The 16,598-nt window shown below is 35.6% G+C and overlaps 3 protein-coding genes across 11 annotated transcripts; 1 reads left to right on the forward strand and 2 right to left on the reverse strand.

The window, feature by feature from the left end:
- Window positions 1–215: 215 nt before the first annotated feature.
- LOC137813760 (myb family transcription factor PHL7) lies at window positions 216–4,165 on the reverse strand. 8 transcript variants are annotated; one of them, XM_068616178.1, is made up of 7 exons: window positions 3,811–4,165; window positions 3,139–3,363; window positions 2,266–2,342; window positions 2,115–2,157; window positions 1,964–2,021; window positions 1,802–1,871; window positions 216–948 (listed from the first exon to the last, which is right to left on the reverse strand). In XM_068616178.1, exons 2-7 carry the CDS (start codon window positions 3,347–3,349, stop codon window positions 592–594), a joined length of 816 nt encoding a protein of 271 aa, XP_068472279.1. In that variant the 5' UTR covers window positions 3,350–3,363; window positions 3,811–4,165; the 3' UTR covers window positions 216–591. The 8 variants fall into 8 exon arrangements, with proteins under 8 accessions (XP_068472279.1, XP_068472278.1, XP_090157280.1 ...); XM_068616177.1 differs by having other exon boundaries at window positions 2,109–2,157; XM_090301154.1 differs by having other exon boundaries at window positions 1,960–2,021; window positions 3,811–4,162.
- Window positions 4,166–5,024: 859 nt separating this feature from the next.
- Window positions 5,025–11,804, reverse strand: TOC34 (translocon at the outer envelope membrane of chloroplasts 34). Of its 2 annotated transcripts, none has more exons than XM_068616175.2 (8): window positions 11,622–11,804; window positions 11,114–11,222; window positions 10,877–10,984; window positions 10,662–10,786; window positions 10,248–10,512; window positions 5,632–5,700; window positions 5,386–5,547; window positions 5,025–5,301 (listed from the first exon to the last, which is right to left on the reverse strand). In XM_068616175.2, the coding sequence occupies exons 2-8, from the start codon at window positions 11,210–11,212 to the stop codon at window positions 5,188–5,190; spliced, it is 942 nt and encodes a 313-aa protein (XP_068472276.1). In that variant the 5' UTR covers window positions 11,213–11,222; window positions 11,622–11,804; the 3' UTR covers window positions 5,025–5,187. The 2 variants fall into 2 exon arrangements, with proteins under 2 accessions (XP_068472276.1, XP_068472277.1); XM_068616176.2 differs by having other exon boundaries at window positions 11,448–11,660.
- A 128-nt stretch (window positions 11,805–11,932) lies between these two features.
- LOC137813761 (RmlC-type cupin) lies at window positions 11,933–13,622 on the forward strand. The gene is made up of 3 exons (XM_068616181.2): window positions 11,933–12,392; window positions 12,514–12,638; window positions 13,359–13,622. Exons 1-3 carry the CDS (start codon window positions 11,933–11,935, stop codon window positions 13,560–13,562), a joined length of 789 nt encoding a protein of 262 aa, XP_068472282.1. The 3' UTR covers window positions 13,563–13,622.
- The last annotated feature ends 2,976 nt before the right edge of the window (window positions 13,623–16,598 follow it).

Below are 16,598 nucleotides of genomic sequence, written 5' to 3' on the forward strand. Positions count from 1 at the left end.
AGAAAAAAAGAAATAAAATTATTCTATATTTGTTCTTCATGGTTTTTAGTACAAATAGTAAGGACAAGTTTTGGACCAAACAAGGGTGTTTGAGTTTTAGATGACAGCTTCTAACCACGTCAGTTTTATATTTAGCAAATTCATTGGATTATATAGGTTCCATAGCATCACATTCACGGGTCTAACTATGCCAAGAACATTAATCTGGAAGAAAATTAATATAAAAGGGAAGCTTGTCATTACTATTTCCATCAAGAAGAACCAAGCGCTATCTTCCATGATTAGGTCCGCTACAAGGATCAAACAATGTCTCTCCAGCTATTTGATTCGGGCTTGGACCATAGCAACCTGAACATCGACAAGTATCCTGCACCCAACATTCATCATCCATGACCACACAGCATTTCTGTTGGGTGGAGAGTGCATTCTTTATGACTCTCACAACAGGAGAAGAATGCATCTATATCTACATTAATATGTACAAATGGATTGCATGGAAATATATACAAAGCATGATTTGTATTTTCTACCAGAAAAATACACTACAGATTACAATGAAAACACACGTAACCTACAAAAGGAACCTAGTTCTTACTGTCCACTCTCCTTATGTTCATCCTTTTTTGTCTCCAAGTCAAATCCAAACCCAGTATCATCATACAAATTTGGATCCAATTGACCAACATTGCAGTCATTCTTTTGTTCAGTCTTTCTTACATGGGAAGCAGTGAAGACATCATCGATTCTCTGTTTTTTATGTGGAGACAAAGGGCTTGCAAGGGCATCACTAGATCCAGAAGCCTCCGAGTGGGGATGAGTGTGCTTATCATGCGACAAAGGAAGTGTTTCTGAGGTTGTTAAAGTACTACCTAATTTCTGCTGTTCCTCTATGATCTTTTGTAAGTATTTACCCTGTGCTTCAATTCTCATTTGTAATTGCTTTTGAACCTGGTGTATAATCGAAAAATATAAAAGGCTTTATCAATATCCAGAAATGCTTACTCATAGAAGTACAGTACTACAAAATTAACAAGTAGCATTTATCTTATTATCGATGTACGCAAGTCCTGAGGCTAAATAATTATTCTTCTCCATCCGAAAACAAATTTAATAGATACATGTGATAAGTCCACTCAGCCAGCAAAAGATGCATGATTCACGGATACAAACATAATTGGCATTTTTCAAATAATTACGTAAAATATACAGGCCAAACAATTAAGCAGTGTTTTTTATTTACCCCAAATGTACTTACAGACCGTACCAAAAGTTTTGGCAAATGAAGAAAATGTAATTCGAAATTAAATCTTAACCATTGCGCTAAAAATGGACTCATCTCTCAAAATTATAAGCAACATCTGAAGTTTTCCATAGTAAGTTAAATTTCGGCCGATCACTCATCAATCATATATGAATGTTTATTCAGTCATTTCTTTTTAAGATACATGTCACATGTTCCAATTTCATTCAATCAACAAAAAATAAAAGGAAATGACATATATAAGGATGGCTGAAGTAGTGTATCCAAGTTTAACATACAACAGCCAAATTAGATACTTGTAAAACATTTTTGTGTGTTGTATGAACTCTAAACACAAGGGATTTGTATGTATGCTATCACCAGGGACATACAGGAGTAAATTATTGAATGTTATTCTTAACCCCATTATTCTATTTCCAGTTCACAGATTAGTATGTATTATCATTGCTTGTTGCTTTTTGGCTCTTTTAGCATACAGTGTTGTCGACTAAATAGGGTTCTCTTTCAACAATTAGGAAAAATTTAAGATAGGTAACAAACCTCGAGCTGCTCATGAAGACGTTTCTGTACCTCCATCTGCATTCTTAAGGCATCATTGATTGGCATTCCCCTGGAGGCCGTAAAGGTTTTATTAAAATATTAAGAGGAAGCACAATAAGAATTATAAATAAATTATCTTAGGAAAACCATTGGAATACCCACGGTGAAGAATCTGCGCCAGAAAAGCTGTCTCCAGAATTTCTCTTCTCATCTTTAGAGTCTAAAAGATCAAAATCGATATTTTAAAAACCCAACAGATTCTAATTAATTTGCTTTAGGGAAGCAAGGATAAGAAAAAACAAGACACCTTTACCATCAGCTGGTGATTCAGGTAAGTACTTTGCAAGACGATATTTCTACATAAAATGATATCATCAAAGATGAATTAGGATCAATGTCAAATTGAGTATAAATGTTGACATTTTACATGCACATGCCTAAATTATTAAACCATATAACAATACCTGTAAATGGCTTTTAACATGATAAATGGTCAGTCCAGGAACACCCATCACTCTAAGGACACCTTTTGGTGTTGCTCCTGCCATGAATAATTAAAATAAATTTAAAAAGTTTCCAGGAATATAACTAAATTTCCGCAGATCATCAGGTTAAAGAAGTAAAAGCCAACTCAAAAAGGAGAAGAAAAAGTTTAGTATTTTCCATGATCAAATAAAAATAATCAGCCACCGAAATAGTAAAATTCAAGTTCTGGAAAATGTGTCACCAGCCTGCCTTGCATGCACACAACGTAGAAACCAGCAGTTTCAAATAACAAGATTTGCTGTCAAACAATGGATTCCACAGAGAGAAGAAACACTGGGAGTTAATCCAACATGACTCACCATTGCTAGTTATTTTTTCAACAAAGAATGCTTAATCAGATCTGACTACTTTTTCTTAAAAAGAATATTGGCACTTGAACACTTCTCTCAAGAAGTTTTGAAAACATTAAAAAATTTGAGGCAAAATAAAACTAGTCATTAAAAAGAATATTGGCACTTCCTAGTCATTTATAATTCAAAAAAGGATTAGCTCTCATTTAATGGCTACATTAAATTGAACTCAATTCCTGCAGTCCAAGCATGGTATTATCAACGAGTATGCAACTAAATGCAACCTTGGAATGCAAGTCACCAAATGAACAATTATCTCAACAGTTACAAGAATAAATTGATCACAGAATTCAATAGGTTACATTACATACTTGATAATTGGACAAGCAATTCCTATATTGCATTCTCTTTCCTACACGCTTTTGCAAGACAATAATAAATTACCAAGGAAAAAACCGTGCATAAAGTGTATTAATCTCAATATTGAAAAGAAATACCCACTATCTGGTCCACCAAGTTGTGTAATGGCATCCACAAAACGGTCATGAAGATCAGATGTCCACCTTAAACGCTGCTTCCCACTTCCTCCAGCAGGTGTGGCATTTTTGGCAGCAGATCCACCCAAAACCTCAACATTTGCAAGTTGTTCAGCACCACCTTGAGATTTATAGGGCACCATGCTAGCTGACGAAAACTTCTTTGCGTGATACATAGTTATACTACGAACTACAATTTGACAAGAAAAAAAAAAGCATAAAAAAAATGAACTGATGAGTTTTGGAAGACGAACAAAACAGAATCATCAAATTTGGCCCACTCTAAGCTGAATTTTGCAAGAGAAACGAAATAAAATCATCAAAATTTATCCATCCTGTTGGTACTTCCACAAAATACTATAACTAAGGTTTTAAATTGCTATCCTGGTCTAGAACACCCCAAAACCTTGATGCTGCGGCCAAAATCACGGTCTTGGATCGTTCTTTAGAACCTTAACTAGAACCTACACATCATCCATGGACTTCACATTGATAAAACCCAAGTAAAACGCTTTTAACTAAAATTTAAAGAGAAAAAAAATTAAATATCCTTAGGTGAATTAATGGACACCAAAACTCTTTAAGGCTTCACTGCAAAACTACAAATCTAATAACAAAGGAACTTAATTGAATTTACCTAAGCGAGACTTAAAATTGGACGAGAGAAGTCGAACGCGGAGATTGTGGAGGGTTTGAAGAGAGATCTAAGGAAACTGACAAGGGAAGAGTTGGGAGAACTCATTCTCCAGCTCAAAATGGACGCATTGGAATTGGAGAAGACGACTAGGAATTGAATTGGCGGAGGCAAAAGAGGCGTTGTAAAATTTTGCGGGAATCTCAGGGAGAAAATGGAAATTTTCTGGGGAAAAGTTAGAGATTGGGGATTGGTGGTGGTCTTTGTGTTGTGAGTGTGATTTTTTTTGTTTTTTGTCTTTGAGGAAATGATTGGATTTGTGAGAAACAGAGAGAGACCCGTTATGAATCCCAGCGTTGAATTGAACAGACGGCGGCGTTTTAAATGGACGGTGTCGTTAACCAAGATGGTGGGTCCCACGCGCCTGTCACGTGTCACTGCTTTTTGGATGTATTTGTTTGTCGTCGTTTCTCTTTGACATCAACGCCGTTTAACCCTCTTCAATACAAGATTCCTTGCATTGGTGGACTGTGACCTGGCCGACTAATAATATTAATATATTTATTTTATCTTCTATAATTGTATTTCTTTTATACCCTTCCTTACTATTACTATTTTATTTCATTCATGTGTTCATACCAAAGTTCTTAATTTGGTAACAATACAAACCAATTTCTATAAATTTCCAAACTTTCAATTGTAAAAGAAAATCAAAATAGTTGTATACATTAGATCATTTTTTAATTTAATACATTTTCACGAAGAGAGATGAAAATATTCAATTTTCTATGTTAGTGAAAGCTAAAAGTTTAGTGAAAATTGAGAACTAGTTGGTAAGATTATGTATTTTAATAATAATAAAAATAACAGAATTAATTGCTTAACTTGAACTTAAAATTTGGTGAATATATTTATTTTAAAATAATTAGTTATATCATCATAAAATTTCAATTTGAACCCTCAAAGTGAAGCAAACCAACCCTTACTATTGAAGTTGCTCGGAACTCAGTTTATGCCCCCACAAATTTCTTCTATCAATTCCTATTCATGAATGAATTGAGTATTCCAACATGTAAAAAACTTCATTCCAGAAAATAGGAAGAAACACCCGAATTTCTTCTACTGACAAGCTATCAACGATGGTAGTTAAATGTAGAGTTAAGTTTACTAGACATTAACTACTAAAATCATGCAAAAAGCAAAATAAATTCCCAGCATACAGGAAATCCTCTCAATCTTGATTAAATTCCTATGCCGCAGACTACTAGCAATTACAGTATAACATCCAAGTTCACTGATAAAAACAAAGACAATAAACAAATTTGTAAGCAAAGGAAGCTGCTAAAGATGAATGGAAGTTCATGGGCACAGAGTGCACAGCTAATAAAAATCTCTCTTCCGAAATGCGGCATCGCGTCTCTCCCATGCTGGCTTCCTCTCATTTGCAATGTCCCTCTCGATCAGTCCTTTTATTGGCTTCATGACAAGGAAATACTGCAGAGAGGAAAATAAAATAAACAGAAGAAAAAGAAATTCATAAATTTCAAATAAGCCTCAAAGTTCACAACGTGCTCTTACTTGGAGAGCAAACACCAGAGGAATCCATAATTTTCCTCTCTGATTCGGATTTGGCCCTTCAATCAAATTCTTGTCAACATGAATAGACACACTTTTGTTCAACGCGATATCTGTGATTGTTTGGACTAGATGGGGAATCCAAGCAGTCCCATTTGGAAGAACCTAACACCAAGTATACGTTCTCTCAATCAGACAAAGCAAGATAAATGAATTAAAAAGATATAAATAAGGAATCAAATATACAACCTTTTCATCGCTGTCATTTTTGTTGCATCTCCCACTGTTCTCAACTAAAACAACAGGCATAGAAGCAGCCTAAAATTTTAAAAAGAAAGTTAGATATAATAAGCATGGTAATTATCAGTTATTATACACACGTGCACGAGAAAATGCATCAGATAACAATTTTTGAATTTCAAATTATTAAAAAATGAACGAAAACAAAAAGAAAATCCGGACTTTTACCTCAGCAAGAAAGAAACATATATACAAGTCTATACCCCAACAAGAAAGGTAATTTATACATCAAAACGACGCTCTCCCAATCCTCAGAATATCAATCAAATAAACATTCAGGATGACGCCGTTTTGAGCTTATAATAAAATAAAATAAAAGCTTAAAAATGGGTACTGTCTCATAACAAAGTAAGGATAAGTTACGAATCCTGGTTGCTTTATTCATTTTTCTTCTTTAAAATTAATTAATTGGTATGCTTGGGTATCTCGCACATTGCTTCAGTACTGTGTCTCGTAATACCATTAATAATTAAGCATTATCTTCACTGACCAGAGAAACAAATCATGCACCGCTACAATTTAATTTTACAATTATTTTTCAATGATGTAATTTTTTTCCTATAACAATGTTAAGTGTTAGCATATCTAGACTGTATTGTTTTATATATTATCAATAATTTCGTGTATCTCCAAGTCCATGACATATTCTATACCTATCTTGTATTAATTATCTGGGCTCCATAAAGGATAATGTATCCTAGAAATTCCATATATTCAACTTCAATCAGATATATCAATTGACAGGATAAACTAAAAAGCAAGCCAAATTTAACTCACCTTACACTCAAGAAAAACCCAAAGGGGCAACTACACTATACAGAGAGGTCAAGCGGCAATGTAATACAATACAAGTTAAAATTGTATACTACACATGCTAAAAATACCTAAAAAAGTTTACTATTAATAACAAAAGTTCATAATCTTAAGCTAATACTCATACGAGTTGATGACACAGGTCAAGGGATAAAGAAACTGGAAGGCATTCCCTGCACTGCGCAATTTTTGAAAACCAAAGTGGGAAAGAGAGTAAAACAGATAAGGAATAAAGGATAATGTATGCATCCCCTGAATTGCACAATCTTTTGCAAAACAGAGAAAGAAAGAGTGAAGTGGAATAAGAGTGAGCCCTGCAGCTCTGTCCAGATGATGGCTGGACAGTTTTCAGAATACTATTCATAAAGAACAGTAATGAGGTCAAAACTCACTATAACTTGGAAGACAAGGGGAAGAAACAAGGAAAAATCATAGAACAGTAAAATGAAATAACTGTGTCGGTCCCATAAACAGAACAGACATCTCTGTTGGAGAGAGAACATGAAGGCAGAAAAAGAGTAACAGTTAGAATCAACCGAAACTGAAATCAGAGATGTTGGTTTGTTGGAAATGAAGGTGCTCTTTGCCGGTGCTGCTGTTTGGTTTCATGTTCACTCTCAAGTTTTCACAATAGAAACAGAGTAGGTCTCTCTCTCTCCCTTTCTCTGAAAAAAAGATTGAATTGTATATAGAAAGAGAAAAATGACCACTCGTTGGGTAATGAAGGGATTTTCCTCTGTCAACAGTAGTGGCATCAATGACCACAAATTTTGGGAGTGACCAATATCTGACTGAGACAGGCCACAAAAACTCTTTACCATGAAGTCTATAAAAGCAGTCTGGCATCTCCATTGCTGTGCCACTGTAGAACACTATTGACAGCTATGTTTATGCTATGCCTCAATATTTTAAAACCAGACAAACCTATGAACCAGTAAAGAAAAAGGTTTTGGGGTTGGGGTTGGGGTTCTGATGCAATTGAGCCAGGGTTAAGCTGGAACCATAAATTCGTGCATATCCCACAAACAAATAATATTATGTAAAGTATACAATACAACTAATAACAGTTGTGTATAAAGTAAAAATTATATACAGTGATGGAGATCAAGATCAAGAAGAGGTCGAGGCCGAAGATCAAGATCAAGAGGAGGTAGAGGCCGAAGTTGAAGAGGCTCAAGAAGACATTAGCTTACCTCAAAGCTTACAAGAAGCAAGTTTAAAGAATTAGGAAGTAGTGGTAGATTGTTTTCTCTTTTTATAGTGTCTTTTGTATAAAAAGTAGAATGTTTAAATATATATAGTTTTTAGGAAGGTGCTTAGAGGGAAACATTAGATACCTCTTTTGTAAAGCATCTTTAGGCTTTAGTTTAGAATTTTCTAGAAGGTGACTCTTCATGTCTCACTATAGGCGTTAGAAGTGAGTAGCATGAAAGGGGACTTTTGGTTAGCTTGAGGTGCAAGCCTTGTAAGTTTCATGACCGGCCCTTGCTCCTATAAAAGGAGGGCTTAGGTCCTTCAAATAATAGAATTGATTTTTGAAGTAATGAAACTCTCCCAAATTGGTGATTGAGTGAGTGAGAACTTGCCTTCTCCTCTTCCTAGTCTCATCTTGAGTGCCTTGGTTCCTCAAGTGGCGGCAATTCACACTTATCTTGGAGCATTCACACTTCAAGTGGCGTGTTCATCAACCAAGTTCTTCAACCACATAAGTCTTCTCTCTTTTCCATCCATTCCTTTCTTCTCCTATGTCCATATGAACTCTTAAAACATGTTTTAGGTTCTTCCTTGCAATTATATTCGGTGCTTTAGCTTTATTTCATGATTTGTTCGGCTCATCTTCTTCTTTGCTGAATATAATCGGTTCATCTTCCTTCTTTCTTGCTTTTGTTCGGTGCATTTCAATTCTTAGGCATTTTAATCGGTTCATTTGAACTCTTATGCCTTTTAACCGATTCAATCGACAAGAAATGGACTTCCATATGAGTTTTGGCTTGGTTACTTAAGTTTTGGTGAGTTCTTGAATGATAGAACATTGATCCAATTCTAGAAAAGTGCCTAATCATATTCCAGCTCAAGTTGATTCCATAAAATGTCAAAGAATCACCTATATCTTGCTATTGGAATCATATCATACAGACTACTAAATTATATTTTAAACACAATAGATTATTGACATACAATTAATTAATATTAAATATTCATCACATCCTTTACCATATACACATATTATAATATGCTAATAATATAATATGGACTACATACTAAATAAGAAAAATCTATACTGAGAAATTGATACTCATATGGCCAGGTAAGTCCATCGCCTTTTATCATGGGTCCTGGTACAATTCTTAAAGCTTAAAAATGCATATCAAATTTAAAATAGTTGGAGATGTATTTTTTAGAGAAACAAAGTTTTGTGGTTACCCAACCAATGTATCTCCCAGGTTAAAATCTAGATTTATTCTTTCGGTGCAAAATCTTAAATAAATTGAACTAGTTCAATCTATCAATGCATGTTCGATTCAAAAATTTCAAATCCAGTTTTCAACTAACCAGGTTTGGGTTAACCCACAGTCCATCCAGACAGTTCAAATCTGGGTTTTATGGGTTTTATAACATGTTCTGTACCAATATGGCCATACACATAAATTGGTCAAGAGTCATAAATGGAGCAATGAAGCTAACTATACCATAAGTAAACAAAAACTTGGATAAGGTAATGCCTTTGGAAAACATGATCAACTGAATGGCCAATCTTTTTCTTCCAATTTATGGTTATCAATAGCTTCAATCAAATCAAAGTGCTGCACTGTGACTGGTCACAGATACATAAATTACACCACCTGAGGGTTAATGTGTTGTGTTGTCATACCCACAACACAGGCATGCCCAAAATCATTGCAATTCACAATTCTGGCTGCCACTGTTCTGAAATAAGGGGGTGAACATCTCATTACCCCTAATCCAACAACTTTTTGGGGTTATTTTCATGCTTTCACCCCCTTTTTTTATAAGAATAGCTTTCAAAACGTTGTTTGTAGCTTTAAACACACAACACACACTGTTCTGTCATGTATTTCAATATGAATCACCAGAACCAAGTATTTGATGTCACATATACACACTTTTTAGTACTGCACAAACTGTAATATGTTGATAGTTTGCACATCCTCGACTTCTTTCAATTTTTACAAAAAGTCTTGAGAAGGTATGACCTTTTCCGAGTCTGGTCACTAACCTTCCTTATTTTTTCCTAAATCTTGATTCAGCTGTACCTGCTCACCCCTCAGTTCTTCGTGTGTTCTGTTCTGTCTTTTTTTTTTTTTCATACTTCAATGGTTACCCTTGAGACAGGTTAAGCCAAAATCTACTTGGAGGCTTAATTTGATTTTATAGATTTTTATGATTATTGACTTCTCCTTTTAGATTTAGACAGTTAGTTTTGATTATTAATTATGGATAATATCTTTCACTTCATGTAATTTTAATTTGTTAGCCTTTACATGCTGTAATTTATCTTATTCAGCTCATAACTACCATCTTGAAATTTGCAGTGATCCTGCTGTCTGAGATCCCACTATAGCAGTTTTGGGGTTGGCTGCACTGCCCCCACCATTTGGGATTTAAAACTATATGCCGATACAAGGAACAGAGCACTAAAATCGAAATGCTTTGACTTCTGATGCTTACATACAATTTTGACAAAAGTTGATGCTCTTGAAGTATAAGATTCAATTTACAGGTATAAATACCTGAAAGACTTCTTTCTTTATCTTGGCACCTGACCTAAGAACCCTCAAGAGAGCCTCAGATCTTTGTGAGAAGAACTCGTCATAAGGCAATCCATCTGGTGGAGAGAACTGGGCATGTGTGAGTGCTACTATGGCCTTGTTCCATATTCCTTTGCCAAAACTATCTGTTATAGCTTTGGCAACTAATTTATCCAAGTTGTCCACTCGATACACATCCAAGCGATCCACATAAAGCAGCACATCTATGGTCTTGTTCAGAAGAAAACTACTCACACAAACACAGATTCCCACAAAACAAGAAAAAAAAAAACGGGGGTAAGTAGAAGAAGAGCAGACACAGTAAAAAAAATTCTAAGACCATATACATGTTTACAGGTAAAGCTTCACATGATAAACAAGCAATTAAGCACATACCGCTTTATAATATCAAGTGCCATATCATTGATGTATCCCCCTTCAATGAGACCAGGAGTGTCAATAATGTTCAATGTAAAACCAGCCCTTGATCGTGATACCATCACGGGTCTTGGCCCTTCCGACTTTGCAACAAAAGAACAACATCACATAAACATAATAGTCTGACAACAACACCATAACCAAGACCATCACAGGAAAGTATCATCTCATACCTGGAAAGGACTGATCGAAACCACTCTTTCCCCAATGATGGAGTTGACAGTTGAAGATTTTCCGACACCACCTTTTCCCATCACAAGTATAGTCAAGGAGTTCACATTCTACACCATAACAAACCCAAAATTCGCAGGCAGAAAACAAATAAACAACCAACCATGTATACAACAGTAAAACAAAAACAATAACCACGAAACTAAGGTATAATTTAAGAGGATAAATAAAAACAAAACCTCTTGTTTAAGTTTTCCCAAGAGCTCAAGCAACTTAGTCTGGGTAGCAGGGGCGAATGTATTGATTCCAGACCACTCACGGATAATTTGGGACGCCATCGAAGATGTTCTACAAAGACAACAATAGAAAAGAGAAAAACAAACTCAAAACCTAAAAACAATTGTGTTCTGGTCCATATTCCACAACCCACCATGAAAACCTAACCGGCTAAAACAACAGATATCATTAACCAAAGATTCAGCACAATTACGAAATGTAACACGAAATAACAACAATAGTCTCTAGAATACTGGCACGAAAAGGCAAAATAATCATTTGCGGAAGATAATAAACCTTGCGGCGAACAGTGAAAATGTAATTTGCGGTGAAGAAGAAGAAGGGAAGAAAGATTGTGATGAAATTAAAGAGTAAAGAGAAGAGAATACGGTATGTATATGTATATATAGAAAGAGAGCGAGAAGAGAGAGAGTTTTGAATAGTGTGATGGAAGCACTGCACCGCCCTTACCCTCTTATCCGACTGTTCCAGTTTCCGCTTTGTGATAGCAGCAGCGTCCCCCTAGCTTCTCCTTTAAATACTGCCTACTCTAATATTTATGTTTTCTTTTTCTTTTAATATTAATAATTATTTTATAAGAGAAAAAAACTTCTATTTTCAATTACCCATATTTTATATTTTATAGAAATTAATTCATGTCATACTAGTTTTAAAATAGACAATCCTCTTTTATTAGCACGTTTTAAATCCAAAAAAGAAATACTTTAGTTTTCTTACACTAATGCTTAAGCAGTTAGGATTTTCCACCAATACTTTATTTTATGCAAAATAGCAACACAGCAGAAAATTTGATCCACAAGAAAACACTAGCAAGTGTTAACTTCTTCCACTTTCATTTCCAAATCGAATTCGAAAATCGCAGAATGAGAGAGATGAGAGTGGAGAGAGAGAGAGAAAGAGAGAGGAACAGCAACACAATGGCGACGCAGAGAAGAATGAGCTACATAAACAACTCCCAAACGACGACGTCCCAACAGATCCGTCCCTCAATCATCACCTGGTTCATCCAGCGACCCTACCCCATCCCCTTCCTTCTCGTCATCTTCCTCTTTCTCGCGTGGATCTCACTCCGCACCCAGCACGTCTCCCGCACTCCCCCTCACTCCTCCCACCGCGACGCGCTCGCCAACCTCGTCAGGTTCCACTCTTCCCACGTCGCCAAGGACAACCGCGGCTGGCTCTTCGATCCTATCGCTCTCGCCCTCGATTCCGGCGTTTCAGGTTCCAATCGTGACTTTCTTCATCCAATCCAATACCTCGTCGTTTCGTGGCGTTCTCGTTGCTCTTCGTTCGTTCGCCATGGGCAGAGATTCTGAAGAGTTATTTATTTTGTGTTGTGCAGGTGGAGCTGTGACGTGTTCGTCGCTTCACGTGGGAGAAATTCGGCCTGGAAAGCGAAGAGGAAATCACAGACATCACGATTGTAACGAGACTTTCCTCATTTGGGGCGCTGCAACCAGGTTTAGGGTAACAACCTGCTCTTCCTCATCATTATCATCATCATGCTTCGCTCCATGTCTTTTTCCCTGTACATTCTCACTTGTAACAAAAGAAAATAACCTTATTCTTTTCTTTTTCATCCTTATAATTAAAAAACCAATTTCCACCATTTTATTTTCTTTTATTTGTAGCATGTTCTAATTTTTACTCTCAAAGTTCAGAATAACTAAAAAGATTGAACTTTAAGTAAATGTGTAAGAAGTAAGTGACTTTTAAAGGAAATACTTATTTAAAAGGCAAATAGAATTTTCTTTTTTATATATAAAAAAAATGCACGAAAATTACTTATTCAAACATATAAAAAAGCTGAAATATTTTTATCTTATTAAAGAAATACTTTAAGAAAACACTAACAAATTTATCCATGATTTGTTTATTAAGATAATCTGAAAAGTGCTTATTTTTAAAATAAGTAATTAAAAGAAAATTTTAAATAAATAATGTTTATTTGTTTTAAAATTTAATTAAAATAGAATTATTATGATTTTTATATTATTATCTGATTTAAAAAAGTTATATTAAGAGGGATTTATGAATGGTTGAAGAGGGTGTAAAAGTGGCACATGATCAATTTCTTTAATATGATAAGAAAACAAAGATTTTTTGTTATGAAAAAATTGATAGTAGCAATCCACACACGCCCTGGCTTTATGAATCATGACTTGCAAAATGTTTGAATATATGCAGTTGGAGAACAGTAGGGAAAATGATGGTTATGCTGAAGTGACCATTGGAAGGGATGAGATTGCTGTAGCTGCAAGTCCAGTTAACACAGCTCATGCTTTAGTGAACATTGATTCCACTCGGAGTATCTTCTTTTTAGGTTGTCAAGACAATGTTATTAACTATAATGCCTCAAGTACTGACTTTAATGTTTGGAAAGATCTTTGAACATTTCCCATTTTTTTATTCTGAATCTGAAATCTATCTGAGCCTCCATATCTCTGCACAGCATGAAGAATTTTTTACCTATCACTTGTCCATCTGTCTATCTATATATATGGGACTTTAGTGCAAATTTGGTTGATGAATGTGCTGATTTTACAAGGTAAGAGAGATAGATCCTAGGGAAATAATGTTATGACCTTAGTCAAGAAGGGAAATTTTTTTCATATACGGTAGATAGGGGATTGGACTTGGGCTTGTTCGAAACATTCTAAACACGGACTTTGTTTTAAAGAAGAATTCAAAATATGAACTCTTTCGAATTTTAAACGTATGATTTGTTTTGTCCAAATCAAACTAATTCCGTATTATAATTGTTCTGATTGGACTTAGTGGCCTTAAATCTGTGAATTTAAATTTCACCTTGTCTAGGTGAAAGCTCTCTTGAATTTATAGGGAGGTATGCATATATTCTGCTCTGGGTAAAGACTGGTTTAGGTTGGTTTTTTGGGTAAATGTTAGGAGGTAAAGAGCATATAAGTCTAACAAGTATATTAACCTAATTCTTACATACATATATGTGGGATATTTTGAAAAAGAAAAGGAAGAAAAGTTGTTAGTAAACCCTAGTTTTAGTAGTAGCACTCTTTAGGACTTAGAATTAGTTAATGACAGTAAAACACACTACTGTTCTATCAATGGTGCTTTCATTCATGTTCTTCATGCCTCCCACACCAGCCTCCAAAAACTTAGAAGAGGTCATCATCAACATTCAAACACAACTCGTGAGGATTCAAAGTCAACTAGAGGACTACTCAAGAAGACAATAAATCTTAGAAGCAAAGCATGACCACCTTCATTCTACCTTCACGTCTCTCCTCGATCAATTAACAACCCGTTCTCATTTTGAGAATAAACTCCCACCCCTGAACCACCAAAACAGTCCCCACTTCACTCAATCCTACTTCCACCATCAACAACGCACACTAGGTCGCACGCCTCAGCGCCTACGCCTCAACCGCTCCGTCGCCCACCACCGCCAGCCTTTGCGCCCGCGCCCAAACTGTCGCACCGCCCAGTGCCGTTAGCATCCGCGCGCACGAAGACGCATGCCGCAACAATGCCCGCTCCCCAAATGTCGCACACCGAGCTCCACTCTGTTCAACTGCCAGCACCCCAGTCGTCGTCGCGCCGCTCAATGTCACCTCCAACACCCTCCTTCGTCGTATCCATTAGAGCACCAAAGATTGTTTGTTGCTCACAAAAAAAAATAAAGCAAAGCAGTACAACTGCAGCCAGCGGCACACCAAACCCTAGCTCCATCCCTTCTCCTTTTATAGATGATTGGTATTGTACAACCAAATTGGTATTGTAAGAGAAGAAGTGCATTGCGCGAACATCTCTGCATGGCCATTTCATTTCAGATTTAGAAGGAAGATTTCACAGACCTAAATAAAATCAAATTTGGATTTTTTTTCTGCAAGTCAAGTGTCGTTCCAGGAATGATTCGTTCTCTTGGGAGTTTTAGGTTCGGCGTTACCATGAACGGAGGAGCAATCTCCTCCTTTTCTGGTAGTGTCGTCAGTTTCTGGCAATTAGTGCATAAACTATGGAACAATTTTCTTTTCTTCCACTAATTTGGGTCATTCTCCATCTATAACTATGCGTAGGGGTGGGAAAGCTGGTCGGTCCGTCCCATTTAGGTCCGCAAAATGCGGGCTGGGTTGGCCCGCGCCCACATACATAATGCGAGCTAGTTTTCGTGGCCCGTCCTGCATGTTTGATTATTACAAACATAAATCAAGTCTCTGGAAATTGATGTAATTTGAAATTATGAATTAATCAAGCCTGTGGAATACAAGAAAATATGACAAACTACACCTTACAAATTCTGAAATTGATTAGACAAGATGACCGAAAATCATTCATAATACACATCATCAATAGTTACAAGAGTTTTGATGAACTAAAAAACAACACTGAATAAGCATCTGGTGGCATCGATTAACAATCAAAAGCAGTTACCACATCAAACACTTGTTATGCAGTTGCTATTATATCATCTTCTTCCACTTCAAGAACATTAGATGCAACCTTAGAAGAACTTTCATCTTCCACTTTTTGATAATTATAATCTTTTCCATCATTTGCATACATTTGAACAATGACAATGAAAGAATGAATTTAACCTTAGAAAATCCATGCTTCAAAAAGTAATACAATAACAATAGGATTGGTTAAAATAAATAAATTACCCTCAGAAAAACCATGTTTCCAACTAGAAGTGCAAATAATTGCTTCCACATTTTCAGGCAAAAGAGAACTCCTATACTAGTTAAGAATTCGAGAACCAATGCTAAATGCAGATTTTGATGCAACCGTGGTTATAGGAATACTAAACAAATATCTAGCCATTAAAGCAAGATCCAAAAAGTGTTGACTATTATTTTTCCATCACTCTAAGACATCCATATGCTCCAAAAATTCAAAATCCAAAGTTGGCTCATTCAAATAAGTGTCAAGTTGTGTTCTTCCACTTTGATTAGCTACTTGAAGCTTGCACATTTTTAATTCCTATTGTATATGTAATAAGTTAGTAACATGGGGCAAGTACAACAAAAACTAAAATATTGACTGAAGTACATTAAAGTAAGCAACTTACATAAAAAAGATTTGGTTTAGAAGTAGATGAGGATGAAGATTGTCTTTGTTTACGCTTTAGAGTATTTGATGTTGTTCTCAAACCTTTGCTAGAATATTCAACAAAAAGTTTGTATAATTTTTGCTTGGATGTTTTCCACTTTTAGCTCCCAAGTCAATGAATCAATCTTTTCAAAGTAAAAAATCAATGTTTCTATCTTCATCCTTGGGTCTAAAATTGCACCAAATGCAAGTACAACACTATATTCATCCCAGTATTTTTTCAAATTTGACCATCATCAATTCAACCATATATTTTAATTAGTGCATCTTCATCTTTCACGTTTTCAATCAACAAGCTTTGAATTTTCCAAACTTGTAAAAAATACAAGTTGGAAGTTG

This window comes from Phaseolus vulgaris, chromosome 1 (assembly GCF_051622355.1).
Source record: "Phaseolus vulgaris cultivar YP4 chromosome 1, ASM5162235v1, whole genome shotgun sequence".
Taxonomy (NCBI): domain Eukaryota; kingdom Viridiplantae; phylum Streptophyta; class Magnoliopsida; order Fabales; family Fabaceae; genus Phaseolus; species Phaseolus vulgaris.

What these genes read in the sequence shown, in the direction of transcription:
- LOC137813760 (XM_068616177.1), bottom strand. Translation starts at nt 3,349, where the DNA reads ATGTATCACGCAAAGAAGTTTTCGTCAGCTAGCATGGTGCCCTATAAA. An exon ending in ACAACTTGGTGGACCAGATA is followed by an intron (nt 2,343 to 3,138) that starts GTGGGTATTTCT and finishes TATTCATGGCAG; the next exon opens with GAGCAACACCAAAAGGTGTC. An exon ending in ATGTTAAAAGCCATTTACAG is followed by an intron (nt 2,158 to 2,265) that starts GTATTGTTATAT and finishes CATTTTATGTAG; the next exon opens with AAATATCGTCTTGCAAAGTA.
- TOC34 (XM_068616175.2), bottom strand. Translation starts at nt 11,212, where the DNA reads ATGGCGTCCCAAATTATCCGTGAGTGGTCTGGAATCAATACATTCGCC. An exon ending in GCACTTGATATTATAAAGCG is followed by an intron (nt 10,513 to 10,661) that starts GTATGTGCTTAA and finishes TTGTGTGAGTAG; the next exon opens with TTTTCTTCTGAACAAGACCA. An exon ending in TAAAGAAAGAAGTCTTTCAG is followed by an intron (nt 5,701 to 10,247) that starts GTATTTATACCT and finishes TTAAAATTTTAG; the next exon opens with GCTGCTTCTATGCCTGTTGT.
- LOC137813761 (XM_068616181.2), top strand. Translation starts at nt 11,933, where the DNA reads ATGCAAAATAGCAACACAGCAGAAAATTTGATCCACAAGAAAACACTA. An exon ending in CCTCGATTCCGGCGTTTCAG is followed by an intron (nt 12,393 to 12,513) that starts GTTCCAATCGTG and finishes TGTGTTGTGCAG; the next exon opens with GTGGAGCTGTGACGTGTTCG. An exon ending in GCGCTGCAACCAGGTTTAGG is followed by an intron (nt 12,639 to 13,358) that starts GTAACAACCTGC and finishes GAATATATGCAG; the next exon opens with TTGGAGAACAGTAGGGAAAA.